General features: G+C 36.8%; 1 protein-coding gene across 1 annotated transcript in view; it reads left to right on the top strand.

Moving 5' to 3' along the window:
* NIBAN1 (niban apoptosis regulator 1) overlaps window positions 1–5,057 on the top strand; it is a 193,458-nt gene extending 188,401 nt beyond the window's left edge. Inside the window, exons 13-14 of the mRNA XM_012547736.3 lie at window positions 2,375–2,486; window positions 3,562–5,057. Coding sequence (XP_012403190.1) covers window positions 2,375–2,486; window positions 3,562–4,718 — 1,269 coding nt within the window. The 3' untranslated portion in view covers window positions 4,719–5,057. The remainder of the gene's footprint in view (window positions 1–2,374; window positions 2,487–3,561) is intronic.
* Window positions 5,058–14,234: the final 9,177 nt, after the last annotated feature.

Below are 14,234 nucleotides of genomic sequence, written 5' to 3'. Positions count from 1 at the left end.
ATACTAGTACCTCAGAATCGTTTCTCCAATCAGTAGTGAGTTAGAAATTTTTTTTCACTTGGCTAAAAATTTTGTATAGATGTACAAACAATAACAAATGGTCAGGCTTTGAATACTGAAGGTCTTGTCCTGGAAGAGAAAACCATAGGCTCAATCCTATTATATGTCCTGGTACCAACCCTTTCTTTGAGACTTACTGTTCTAGGGTAATCTTGGGTGGGGGGATGTGCCTTATGCCCCTATTCCAAAAATTTCTAAGTTCATAAGGTCTTAATGAATATTTTAAGAGCTTTCCTACACAAAATATTATTTTCTCCATGAACATATTGAGGAGGGTGAGAAGACTGGTCTTTATTGACCAATCTTTTAAGTATGAGCTTTCTTCCTGATGCCCCAAAATAGAAATGTGTGAGCTATACTATTAGAAAAAACATCCCTGACCCCACAGAACTGCCTGTAGAACAGTGACGGGAAAAGGAACTGGTGCCATCTGGAAATCTGACCTGACAATGGCAATTGGGAGCTCTAGTGTATCATACTTGGTGATTACAGAATGGGGACCATCTATTATGTGTTCTAAACAATGCTCAGTGTTTACTCTCTACTTTTTGGAGGAGAGAATAGAGTTTTGATAAAACCGCAGCAAAATTTTAAGGTCCTGGATACCATCCCCCAAATACCCTATTTCTTTGGCTTAACTGACTCCTCCTCCATGCCCTAGTCTTAGCACTCATCTCCAGGAAACTCTGTGTTCTCTTAGTGCAGATAGATTCCCCTAGGATATGCAGATTCCTTGGCCATAGTACAAAGACTTTTCAGCTATCTATATATATCCTGTAACCTGCTTCTTCTCATGCTTTTTAAATACATCCCTAACTATCATAATGCTTTGATGTAGATGTAATTGGATGAAGCTATCCAAAAGGCTTGTCTTCAAAACCTAGTTCTTTATAACAATTTTCTACACAAGGGGCCCCATCCATATAGTCTGCTTCTTTTCTCTCCTCTTTAGCATGATCCCAGATAATGTGAAATAAGTATGGAACTACCCCATCTATCCCATCCATATTCTATTTCTTTTCTCTCTTTCCTACCAAGATCCCAGATAATGTGAAATAAGTATGGAACTCAATATATGATTATAGATTTAGAACTGGAAGGGACCTTAAAGATTATAGAATCCAACCTCTTCAATCTACAGATTGAAGGACCAGAGGTCCTTCTCTGGAAGGAAACTTCCAGGACCAGAGATATTGTAATTTGTCCAAGGTCAGCAGCAGAATTGGAATTCAGATCCTTCTATACCATATTCAGCTCTATTATCTCTGGTACCACACAGCCTATAGCTTTTCCACTTACAATCTGTATTCCTTAAGTTAAATCACAGAATCTCAGATTTGGAAAGGAGATTATATTATCCCCTTTGTTCCTGAATAGGAATCATCTTTCTGGCATTCCTGAGAAGCCTTCACTTTCAGTTCTATGGAGAGGGAGTCTTCTCCTTTCTTGAAGCATTTCATCTACTTTTGAACAGCACTAATTGTTAGGAAATTTTTCTTTAGATCAAATCTGTATGGGCCTTTCTGTTACTTTCTTTTACTGTTCTAAGACCTGCATTCTAGGATGAGATGGAAACAAGTCACATCCATTTCTCACATAAGAACTCTTCAAATATTTGATGGTAGCTGTCATTGAGGAAGGCCAAATGGGTCTTGTGGAAAGAGACCTGGGTATGTGGAAGCAAAGGACCTGAATTTGAATCCATTCTTTGCTTGCTTTCTACTATTGTGGAAACCTGAACGTTTTCTTTCACTTCTTTGGGATTCAGGTAAGACTAGGTATCCTCTGAAATTCCTTCTAGCTTTAAAGCTATGATCTACAAACAATTCCAAGTCCTACAGATCCAGAGTAGAGCCAATGAATTGTCCATTGGACCATAGCTCTAGAACCAGAAGGAATCTTAGAGGCCGTCTAATCTTACCCCTCCCCACTTTTACAGATGGGAAACTGAGAGTCCAACTTGAAGTAAATTGCCCAGGATCACATAGATAGTAGGAAAGTCCAGACTTTTGCATTTCCAATCTTCTGACTCTCAATCCAATTGATCAATATTATCCTGTCTTCAATTCAGTTCAATTAAACACCTACTATTTTCACAATGCCTGGCACAAAATGAGTGATTTAAAAATGCTTATTGATGGACTGCAAGGTACTGCTAAGCACTGGGATTACAAAGCAAAAAACTAATATTCATTTCTGCCCTCAAGAAACTTGTATATGGAGAGCTTATATATGATAGCTCCTCTTTATGACTTCTTCTGAAATAACATTGTCTCATACCTTTTTTCTCTCATTTTTCTCCTTAACCCTTTAGGAGCTTCAGAAATATGAGCAGTTTATCTTTGCAGATCATACCAATGTCATCCAGGTTGAAAATGTCTATGAGGAGATTTTGTATCAGACCCTCCTTGATGAAACTTTGAAAGGTAAGGGACATTCCATAAGTCTTGATCAGGCATGAGGACTCCAATAAGAGAGGGGGAAATCTGAAACAGGATACAGGGAGTCAACATAAATCCATTACCAACAGATACAGAAGGGGAAAGGAAAGATGTATGTGTATACACATACATATATGTGTGTATATATGTATACATATATGGTATGATGGTAGCATCAGCCAATGTCTTTGCTCCAAGATATCTAAATGGCTCTCTGGACATTCTCTTTCCTAATTCTCTTTCTTGGCAAGGACCTTCAAGGATCTTCCATGTCACAACTTAGCTCTACCTCTTGATTTAATCAAGTACTTGTCCTTTTACTGGTTGTCCCTGTGCTTCCAGTTCTTTCTGGTTCAAATCTATATAACATCATTCTTTCTTCTTCATTTCCAAAATCATAGACTCTATCTAATTGTGACATAGTTCTTCTTTCTTCTGAACATGACCAACTCTCAAACAATGACTTTGATTAAGTATAAACTACTCACTTTCAGTTTTGACTCACTGATTAAATCAAAAGATATTCTTATATAACAAAGGTCATTAATATTACATATACATCCTAATACATATATATGTATACATATATACACACAGACATGCACAAAAAACACACACATATTGCGGGGGGGGGGCGGGGATGAAAATGCCTAAAGAGAAGAAAAAAGAAATGAAAGTATAAGAGGAGGAGTTCATAGAAGAACTTTCTTCCAGAACCTGCCCATATAAAATCTAGATCCCAAATAAAAGCAAATGACCAGAACTTCCCTCCTCTCATTTGATGAATAAGCCTCCCCTTAGCAAGCATGTCACTATCAGTGCAGTTCAGAAGTCCATATTATGAGTTATTTCCATATTAAGGGCTGAAGGGATTCTGAGGAAGGAGAAAACATCTCTGGCTAGTGTGATCCTACCATTAAGGAGTAGGACTTGAGATAGACCTACAAATGTGTGTGGTATTTGTTTGGGGAAAGTACTTGGGGTTCTGGCTGAAAACATAATGTTCGGTTTGTTCAGAGTGGGATATAAATTTTTCATTTCACTTTCTGGTCCTGCACAGTGATAAAGGAAGCTGCTGTTCTTAAGAAGCACAATCTTTTTGAGGACAACATGGCCTTGCCTTGTGAGAGTGTGTCCAGCTTAACTGATCTAAAAACCCCCTCTGGGTCCAATCAGGCCAGTCCTGCCAAGAAATCATTGACAGGCCTGCAAGCAATTTTAGACCAAGAAACATCAAGTAATGAAGTGTTCCTCACATCCGAGGAGAAGAGACCAGAGAACCAACCTGAGTGTGCTTATCCCTCTGCCAGGGAAGAAAGCATGTCTTTCCAGTTGTCTAGCCCTTCTCTGAATGCCAGTGAGAAAGTGATTATTTCTGGGATGTTTGACGAAACAGATTCATCCCCTTTGATTCTAGCAGCCCAAGAGGAAAAGGTAGATCCCCTAAACAGAAATACACCTGGAATGGAGCTTGGGGGAATTCCTGAAAATGTCAACCAGTCTGGAGAAAAAACTCTTGCCCCAGATTCCCTGAGTGAAATCAGGAACTTGTTGACAGTGACTGTTGAGGTGCCAACAGATCCTGCCGAGGTGGAAAGAGAAGAAGCTCTGAGGAATGATGTGAACCAGGAGGGGAAAGAAGATGGGAAAGAGGAAAACAAAGAAGAAACCCAAGTGAATCAAGAGGCCAAACCACCATCCATATCCCACTGGGAAGACTGCACTTTTGATGAGATTACTGCCAAGGTGTCTTTTCCTTCCAGTCCAGAGAACAACGGTACAGGTTTGATGCAATCTCCAGAAGCGGGCAGCTGTGAAACTCAACCAGCTGGTGTTACGCTCTCAGGAGAAGAGAAAACAGAGCCAGAAGCCACTAGCTGTGGCTGGAATACTGAAGCAGACAATTGTAAAGTTCCCCAAAGCGATCAACTGCTAATGATGGGACCTGGTGAAAGTATGTCTAGAGAGGACACTTCCATGTTGCAAGAGAGAGAAAGCGCCCAGCTCCAAGCCATCCCAGCAGGTACTGAGATGGAGAGCACATCTGCTTTTTTTCTTAAGAATAAGCTCTTAACTGAAGAAGATGGTATTTTGGGTGATGACTGCACCAAAATGGAATCTGCCGGACAGAGTTTCATTTCTCTGGAGCAGGAGAATGAGAATAACCCTGTTGCCCAAATACAGATACCCAAAGATTCAGAACCTCCAAAGGTTTAATGATGCAGATGGAATGATAAGTACCAGTGGGTATATGAAAATGTTCCAAGCATGAAAAACAAAATCTCCTTGTGAAAGCAACCAGGAGAGCTAAACAAAGCACTAGTCAGAAAATTAGCCAAGGTTAATTGGCCAGAGAGTTTCTCTCTGAAAACAATTCAGCCAAGAATTTTTAGGGTCTGAGTGTAAATTTCTACAAGAAAAAATACTGTAAGAAAATCCCTTAAACTAAAAAGTGAAAGCAAAAGGAAAGCCTTAGTTACAAAGGTAAACTGTGCAAATGATTGCTTCAGTTTTCATAGGAATTTAAAAAATAATAGAGTGTCTTTATTTAAGAGGGAGAGGAAAGAAAGAAGAGGGAAACAGACAAAGATGGGGAGGGTGTTATATTTATGGCTGGAAAAACAGCTTTCACAATCCACTCTCTATATTTGAGTTACATTGCCTTTGAAAGGACTTTGGAGCATCTCTCTCTCTCTCTCTCTCTCTCTCTCTCTCTCTCTCTCTCTCTCTCTCTCTCTCATCTGTGTGTATCTGTGTCTTTATCTCTCTGTCTCTGTATCTTTCTGTCTCTGTCTCTGTCTCTCTGTCTCTGTGTGTATCTCTCTCTCTCTCTCTCTCTCTCTCTCTCTTTCTCTTTGTCTCTCTCTTTGTCCCACTCTCTCCCTCTCTCTTTTCCCCTCTCTCCTTCTCTGTCCCTTTCTCCCTATCTTTCTGCTGTTAAAGGGATTGATGCAAATGTTTATAGTAATACCAGTTTTCATCATTCATTAATATTCCAGCTTTACTATCTCCTAGGAGTCCATCAATCATCCACAGCTAAGCTGAACAAAACAGCAAGTTCATTAACACAAATAGTCATTGCAGCAATTTGATGCCCACCCATGTTAATTGTGTTATAAATGTAGGGATCCTAATGAGAGAAAGCTGAAAAGTCTTAGGAAAGGTTGTAGACAATTAAACTTATTCTCAGATCCATTAACCCACTGGGCTTGTGATATTCTGTCACCTTTGTATTTGTAATTTGGGGTTTTGGTTTTACTTTCAATAAACATTTTTATTAGGCTATCTACTATATGCCAGATACTATGTTGGATTCTGGGAATAGAAAGACAACACACTGAACAATCCCTCCTCTCAGGGAGCTCACACTTTACTTTTGGATGGGGGATGAAAAGGAGACAATACAAGATTGCAATTGTGATTTCATATCAGAGGAAAGTTCAGATTAGGCAACAAAAGTTCACTTTGCATTTGTGAACCTCAAATCAAAGGACAGTTGGTCCTCCTTATTTATGGTCAGAACAAATCTGAATTTCATAGTCTAACTGAAAATCCAACCAAAGCAAAAGCTCAAATTAGATTTATTATTGAAAGGAAAAAAAATTCATGATGTTTAAAAACTATTTGAAAGACTGACATCTTTCTGTGGTTACTATTTTTTGTTATTTCAGAAAGAAAAAAAAAATAATCCAGTGACATGCCATTAAATGACATGGATGTTATCAAAACCAAAATGCATAATAATCACTTTTTAAATATCTCATAACTTGTCAGTAGAGTGATAAAATGTCAAGCTAGCAAAGGACCTTGGAAGTCATTAAGACCAATCTCATGTTATAACTGAGAAAACCTAAAGCCTAAGAAATCAGATGACTCAGCCAGTTTTATGCATTGTCAGTCCTAGGGCTAAAGCCAAGGTATCCAGACTTAATCATCAATCCTTTTTCCCACAAGATCTTGCTATCTTGACCAAAAGGTAGAGAATGATTGTTCCATTTCAGAATGAGTAAGAAATAAGTGGGAGTGACTAGTTGGTGCAGTTGATAGAGTGCCAGGTTTACAGACAGGAAGACATCATCCTAAATTCAAAATCTGGCCTCAAACACTTACTAGCTATGTGACCCTGGACAAGTCACTTAACTCTGTTTGCCTCAGTTTCCTCATCTGTAAAATGAGTTGGAGAAGGAAATGGCAAACCATTTCATTATCTTTGCCAAGAGAACACCCAATAGTGGACATGACTGGAAATGATTGAGCAACAATAATGAAGAAATAAGTTCTTTAATTTTTTAAAAATCTGGATCTATGATTTTTATCAGTGTTGGGAAATCCTCCACTTAGGCACATTGGCAATTTCTAGTTGTGAGAATTACTTGGGGGTCTGAGAGGTTAATTACTTTGCCCACCAGTCTCAGTCAGTATCTCCTCAGTTCAAGGTTGATCCTCACTCCAGTTAGATCTTTCTCATTCTAAGGCTCATTCTCTACCATATCACACTGCCTTTTGTGCCTTTAATAGGGATTTAATTTACTTCCTTTGTGATTTTTAATATCAAGCTTATGATGAACTCAGCACTTTTGAAAGCCTATAAATATTATCTTTGAGTTCTCTGATATATGTCAGACTAGTTCAATGTATAGAATTGTATACCAATGGTTTCTTGCCATCACAGTCACTTTTACATATGAATTTTGGGTGAAAGCTGCATGACTATCAACTAGCTTTAACTCTGTTGACTTTGGGAGGAGGGAACATTTAGTTCAGAGAAATAATTAATTTTTGATTTGCACTTTATCCATTTATAACTTTCAATAGGGATAGGTGTGCTTTGTAATAAATACATGTAGCAAATTACCTTTTCAGAGATTTTTGAAAATCATCCTAATGAGACTCAAATTTAGCAAGATCTCCCTGAAGTTGTACAAAAACTTCAGGATTTCTTGGCATGGACTTTTTCATGAATGGTGTTTCCTACTTCTTGAGGGAGCCAACAATTACTTCAAGACTCATAACAAAAGTCTCTGGTGGTAGTGGGGATTGTTTCTTTATAAAATAAACATTTTCCACTTCTCTTCAATGTTTAAGTAGCCCATTTACCAGACATCAAAATTTTTAGAGGAAAAGGGGAGGATGATGTTTTGAAATCAGACATTGATACTAGTGTTATAACCGTAGGAGGCTTGGGAATTCTTTGCACCTTGTTGCTTACAGAACTGAGGGCCAAACCCTCTGAATCCTATACTGATTCTTCGTAGAACTTTTAAGAAAACAAAAAATGGTCCTTATAATCCTGTTCCCTATAGATTATTTCATCTTGTTCCCACAAAAGTTAATAAAATTCAAAATACTTTGTAACCATCTATTTACCTTATAAGATGCTTATATGCCAATAAAAAGTTTCTCTTTGAAGAATTGTCCAGATATATATTTATTTGTTTTTTTTTTTTTAACACTAACGTGATTCTTGATTGGCTTCTTACTAATATTAGCTCTGAACTAAGAGCTAATCTTTCAGAGATGAGGTCCATTTTTCCTGTTCAGTGGGAATACTATTGAGTGACAGATGGAATAATGATGTAATCATAAATAAACATCAATATGGTATAGTGGAAAGCAAACTAAATTTGGAGTTTGACCTGGGATTGAATTTTAGTTCTGTTTCTCATTCTTGGTATAATCTTGGACAAGACACTTGTCTGATTCTTAATTCTTCATCTATAAAATAATAGAGTTGGAGTACATTGCCTCTAATGTTTCAAATGCTTTGTGGTTTGATGAATTAGATTGGTCTCAAGTTTAAGTAACAATTTACTTTCACCCATAAAAACTTATTTCTATCTTCAATTGGGAACCCTTAAAAGGTATCTATCTCTTATAGGAAAAGAAGAAAAAGCATTTACTGGTCAGGTTTTTTATGTATCATTCTCCCTGGGTTCACTCAATTGCTTGCATTGGCAAATTGGAAAAGCAAGGTCAACTATTTGTCCCCTTCTGGTTCTAGGGGTAGCCTTGAGAGACTTGAAATGTTTATGATACTATTACCCATGAGCCTCCATTAGTGCCCTACTCAATGATCATTAAACACATTCTACAAAGGCATTTTACTAAAGACTTTTGGTAGAAATCCAATCCTCCCTGTAGTATGAGGCACATTCTCCCACAAGTGCATATAGAATACAGTCTCAAGCTTTGAGAATTCATGTGATCAAAAGGTAAAATTAAAGACCAGAATATCATTGAAAGTTCATTCCTCTCCTTTTTAGAATGTTCATGAAGTACTCCTGAGGTCTAGCTCTTGGCTGGGTTCTAAAGGTTGATGCCCTTGTGGAGTCCAGAGGTGCCCTACACCCAGCCTCCAAAGCAGTTATCATATTCTCTGAAGCTCCTTTCTCTTTAGTATGTCTAGTCTTCTCCCAGCTTCCAGTTAGATGCATTGTTAGCTACTGCCCCAGTCTTTTATGGCATAATGATGTGGTAAGTGTGAGGCAGAGGCTGGAGGAGGGGCAAGAGATGGAAGAGTGTGATACTGCTTATGGGAACACTCCCATCTGCCCTCCAGTACAGGTACAAAACTCAAAGTTTCCTTAAATTGTTCTCAAAATTTGCTTGATTTTCCCATTACTGGAATCCCTTCAATGATTTACATAAGTTAAAGATGTGTCTCTAATCCTCTCAGCCATTCCCAATATGTTATCAAAAGTGAAATGCATGTATACAATCTTTTAAAATTATCTCATAACCTATTGAGTCATGAAGTATCAGAATTTTAAAGGACTTTGCAGACATGACAATGTGTTTTATATTTTCATCTGACTTCATTAAATAGCACATCACTTCTCCTAAAGTAATTAGGAGCTTGTTCACACCTAATTTATACTTTTGATGGATTGATTGGTTCTATAAATCCAGCAAAAAAAAAAAAATGGTCTCATCTAATAAATGTTGGTTAGCTTAATTTTCATTAAAGGATGCCAAAGATGTGTAGCAATCAGTTTTTGGGAGGAAAGTATATATAGTTCACTTTAAAAATTAATCTGTGTCATTAATATTGTCTCCACTTTCTTAAGCCTATTTAATCATCAAAATAAGCCTTGATTGGTACCATTTGCAAGGTATAAATGCTTATACTGATAATTTAACAACTAGCTCTTGCCAACCAGCTTCAGCTGACTCCAGCACATCCCGAAGAATGGGATCCTCCTTTACATAAAATGATTCAATAATATTCATCACAATGAACTTTAAGAAGGGAGCTTTGTTTTCTATAGCAGTGTTAGCCCTGCCCAATTATACAGGCAGAATTCTCTTCACAATTCATTTCAAACTGAGAAGGACAAAAATAGAGAGTTTATTGGGGGGTGGTAAAGAGTTTTGTAAACATATCCATTAGGAATAAGGAAGTTAGTGTATGACCTCTGGAAAGAATGAGAGTAAAGTAATTACAGCAAGATCATAAATTCCAAGATTCGCCCTCTTACCCATTAATAAATGTGGAAGATATAATAAAGCTATCCCTAGTTGATGTGTACATGGAAGTTATTCAAAGTTTCTTTGACATTCTGGTGAATTTGACCTCTACCAATATCTGGTTTGGCTTTGACTACAGAGAACTTGATGTGCTACTTTCAACCCAGATTTGAAAGAGATGGCATCAAGTCCAATTTGTACTTGAACAAGAATCTTCTCTACAAAATATCAGAAAAGCAGTCATCCAGTCTACACTTGAAGACTTCCAATAAGGAATAACCTGCTGTCTCTCTGAGGAGTCTATTCTATTTTTGGAAGTCTCTTATTAAGATTCTGATCACAAACCCAAGATTGGTCTTTCTGCAACTTCCACCTGTTCTCTTAGTTCTACTTTCTTTTTTAAAATTCCTCCTCTTCACATTTCCCTTTTACTAATTAAAAAACAAATATGAAGTCCACCAAGTCTTCCCTTTTCTAGGGTTCAGCTAAAGAAATTGTCACCCCTTTTTACTGATTTTTGTATGCCATTCTCTCTACTTTTTTAAAAATCCTGACTGCCTATTTTTGGACATGCTCCCATTTGTCAATAGCCTTCCTAATAAACACCATTTTGGGTCTAATTTTCCTTTGTTACAAGGGAGGACTCAATTTTAAGAAAACAGATGAAGGTGAGGAAGATGAGTGCATGTTTTCAGTATTGACTGTGGGGAAAAAATCAGAAAGCTTCAACATTTGTTTAATGGGCCACCTGCCTCCTGACAAAGAGGTGATAGGGTTCACATGCAGAATGAGTAATATTTTTTTGACATAGTCAATGTGTGGATTTGTTTCGCTTTTCTATACATATTTCCTGGGGCAATAAGGTAATAGAGTAGATAGAGTTCTGAGCATAGAATCAGAAAGATTTATTTTCCTGATTTCAAATCTAGCCTCAGATACTTACTAACTCTCTCACTTTTGGGCACAATTTGCCTTAGTTTCCTCATCTGTAAAAGGAGCTACAAAAAAAAGATGTAAATCACTCCAATATCTTTGCCAAGGAAACCCCAAATGGGATCATGAAAAGTTGGACAAGAATTAACAACAACAACAACAAATTGTTATAAAAGTTTTTCTTCATCAAGCTTAAGTTTGTCCCTCTAAAAATTCCACCCAATGTTTCTAGTTCTGTCTTCTAGGATCAAACAGAACTGATTGAATATCTCTTCTAATTGATCTTCAAATACTTGAAAAGAGATATTATGCATCTTACCTTCCCTAAGCTAAATATCCTCTGTTCCTTCAACTAACATGATCTAGAACAGTAGTTTTCCATTACTGGTCCAAGGACTCTAGGATTTTCCAATTCCCTTTCAGAGAATACACAATGTTAAAATAATCTTCATTGACAATACTGATACATTTTAGTTTCTAATACAGTAACCTGCATAAGAAATAGCCAATAACTCAATGAATAGAGCACCAGACCTGGAGTCAGCAAGACCTGAATTCAAATCCTTCTTCAGATGCTTCCTAGGTCTGTGACCTTGGCAAGTCATTTAACTCTATTTGCCTCAGTTTCCTCATCTGCAAATAAAATGAGTCTGAGAAGAAAATTACAAACAACTTCACTATCTTTACCAAAGAAACCCCAAATAGGGACATAAAGACTTTCATGATTGAAATGACTGAATCACACTAATTCTCACCTGTATATTTTCTGTTCTTCTGCCATCTAATTCTTATATACTCCTATGGAATTATTTTCTTTACATGAAAGATTATTCTACTCCCCCTTTGAAATACTTACAAAGAAGAATTATTCCAGTCATGAGTCATACCACCCCAATTTCCATAAATATTTTTGAGATTCAGTTGATCAGTCAATGCTGCTTTTGTGACACCAGTCCTTTTGTCTCCTCCCCTCCCCTCGCATACCCACTATGCTAGTTTGGACTTTTAAAATTTCTCATCTGTACCTTAGCAGTGGCTCCTTTATTACTCTCCCTTCTCCAGTCCATCCCTCACACAGTCACCAAAATTTCCTAAAACATAGGTTTAGCCATATAATTTCTCCCGTTTAAGAATCTCAAATAGTTCCCTATTACTTCTAACATAAAATTCTTCAAACTCTGCAGGGTGGTATCTAAAATTCTCCGATTTGATTTTAGGCTACATTTCAAGATGTGTCATATTATTCACCTTCATTCACTTTATATCATAGCCAATCTTACCCTCAAACTTTATTCCATGTCCTGCCTTAATGTCTTTGATTGTTGCCTCCATACCTCCCCTTCTTCCTTAGCCCTTAGATTCCTTAACTTCAAGGTTTGGTTTACAAGTCACATTCTATGGACACATTTCCTAATCCTCCTCCTTAAACTCTTTTATATTTATTTAATCTGGTTATATTTGTATTCCTTAATAGAAGCTAAACTCATTGAGAAGAGGGACTGTTTTTCATTTTGTTTTTGAATCTCAGGCTTGGAAAAGAATAATCACTTAATAAATGCTTGTTGAACTTAATTTAATTGAATAAAACTATCTCCCCAGGAGACAAGGTAAAAATGATAGCAGGACAAAAGAACAAGGAAATCTGGGATAAAGGATAGTGTATAATTGAACTAGTTCAAAGTTATAAAAGGAAAAAATTGGGGATAATGTTGAAGGATTTTGAGGTGGGAAGGAAAGTAGGAGTTGAGATCTGCTATGGGAGAAGTTTGGAATAACTAATGTGGGAAGTTCAATCAGGGAAAAATGAAAGGATTGTCATGTGCAATTCAGTTGAGATGAGGTAACATCAATTTGGAGTGGACCCAATTTGTCTGTATGACTTACTTTAGTGGTATTTAGCCAAATGGAAGTAGGAGAGAAAAAGGTGGGTGGTGAGCATTATCCAGGACTGGCAATTGGCAAGGTATGGATCACAGCAGGACTATGGATCAAAGGATTCTAGGGTAAAGCATAATTGAATCAAAATATAGAAGAGAGGATAGCTAGATTGTATAGAGATTTGTGTAGAGTTGTATAGAGCACATTGTATAGAGTGCCAGCTCTGGAGTCAGGAGGCCCTGAGTTCAAATATGGTCTCTGACATTTAACATGTGTGATCCTGGGCAAGTCACTTAACTCAATTGCTTCAGAAGGAAAAAAATTGTGGGGAGTGTGGGGAAAGGATGTAGGAGGCAATATGAGTCAGTGAAAACAGCACTGATTCTAGAGTTAGGTGACCTGAGATCAAATCTTATCCTCCTCCAATATGTAAACTTTTGTTTAAACATATTGCAAATTATTGTGTTTGGTTTTTAACATTATCCTTTTCATGTCAGTCCCCTTGTAAATTCCATTCTATTCTTTTTTTAAATAAATATTTTATTTTCCCCAATTACATGTAAAAACAATTTTTTTAACATTTGCTTTTAAAAATTTTGAGTTCTAAATTCTCTCTCTCCTTCCCTATCCTCTCCCTTCCCTGAGATGATAAGCAATTTCATGTAGGTTATGCGTGTGCAATCATGTAAAATATATTTCCATAATAGTCATATTGATAAAGAAAACATAACAAAAAAACTTGAAAAAATAAAGTGAATAAAGAATGCTTCAATCTGCATTCAAATTTCATCAGTTCTTTCTCTGGAGGTGGAAACCCTTTTTCATCATGAGTCCTTTGCTGTCTTGAATCATTATATTGCTATGAATAGTTGTCATTCACAGGTAATCATCATACAATATTGCTATTATTGTGTACTATACTTTCTTGCTTCAACTCACTTCACTTTGCCTCAGTTCATGTAAATCTTCCCAGGTTTTTCTTAAATCATCCTGGGACCTCATTATTTCTTACAGTATAATATATTCCATTATAATCATATGTCACAATTTATTCAGTCATTCCTCAGTTGATCAATATTCCCTCAATTTCCAGTTCTTTGCTACTACAAAAAAAATACCATAAATATTTATGAACAAATAGGTCCTTTTCTCTTTTTAAAAAAAATGTCTTTGGGATACAGATCTAATAGTGGTTCAGATCTCATTCTTGTGACATACAACCTTGATTAAAAATCACTTCTCACCTGCCTTTGCTTCCTCACCTATAAAACAATGGGATTAGATTAGATTACCTCTAATGAACCTTCTAGCTATAGATCTATGACCTTGGGAGCTTTTTAAGAAGGCAGATAGAATGTTATGCAGTGGGAAAATTTCAAGGGATGGAGGGTCTGGAGGTCATAAAAGGATACAGAATGAGTTATGAAACCAGGCAAAGGTGAAAGTATAGGAGAT

This window comes from Sarcophilus harrisii, chromosome 4, assembly GCF_902635505.1.
Source record: "Sarcophilus harrisii chromosome 4, mSarHar1.11, whole genome shotgun sequence".
Taxonomy (NCBI): Eukaryota; Metazoa; Chordata; class Mammalia; order Dasyuromorphia; family Dasyuridae; genus Sarcophilus; species Sarcophilus harrisii.
This window is presented reverse-complemented; position numbering and strand designations above follow the sequence as displayed.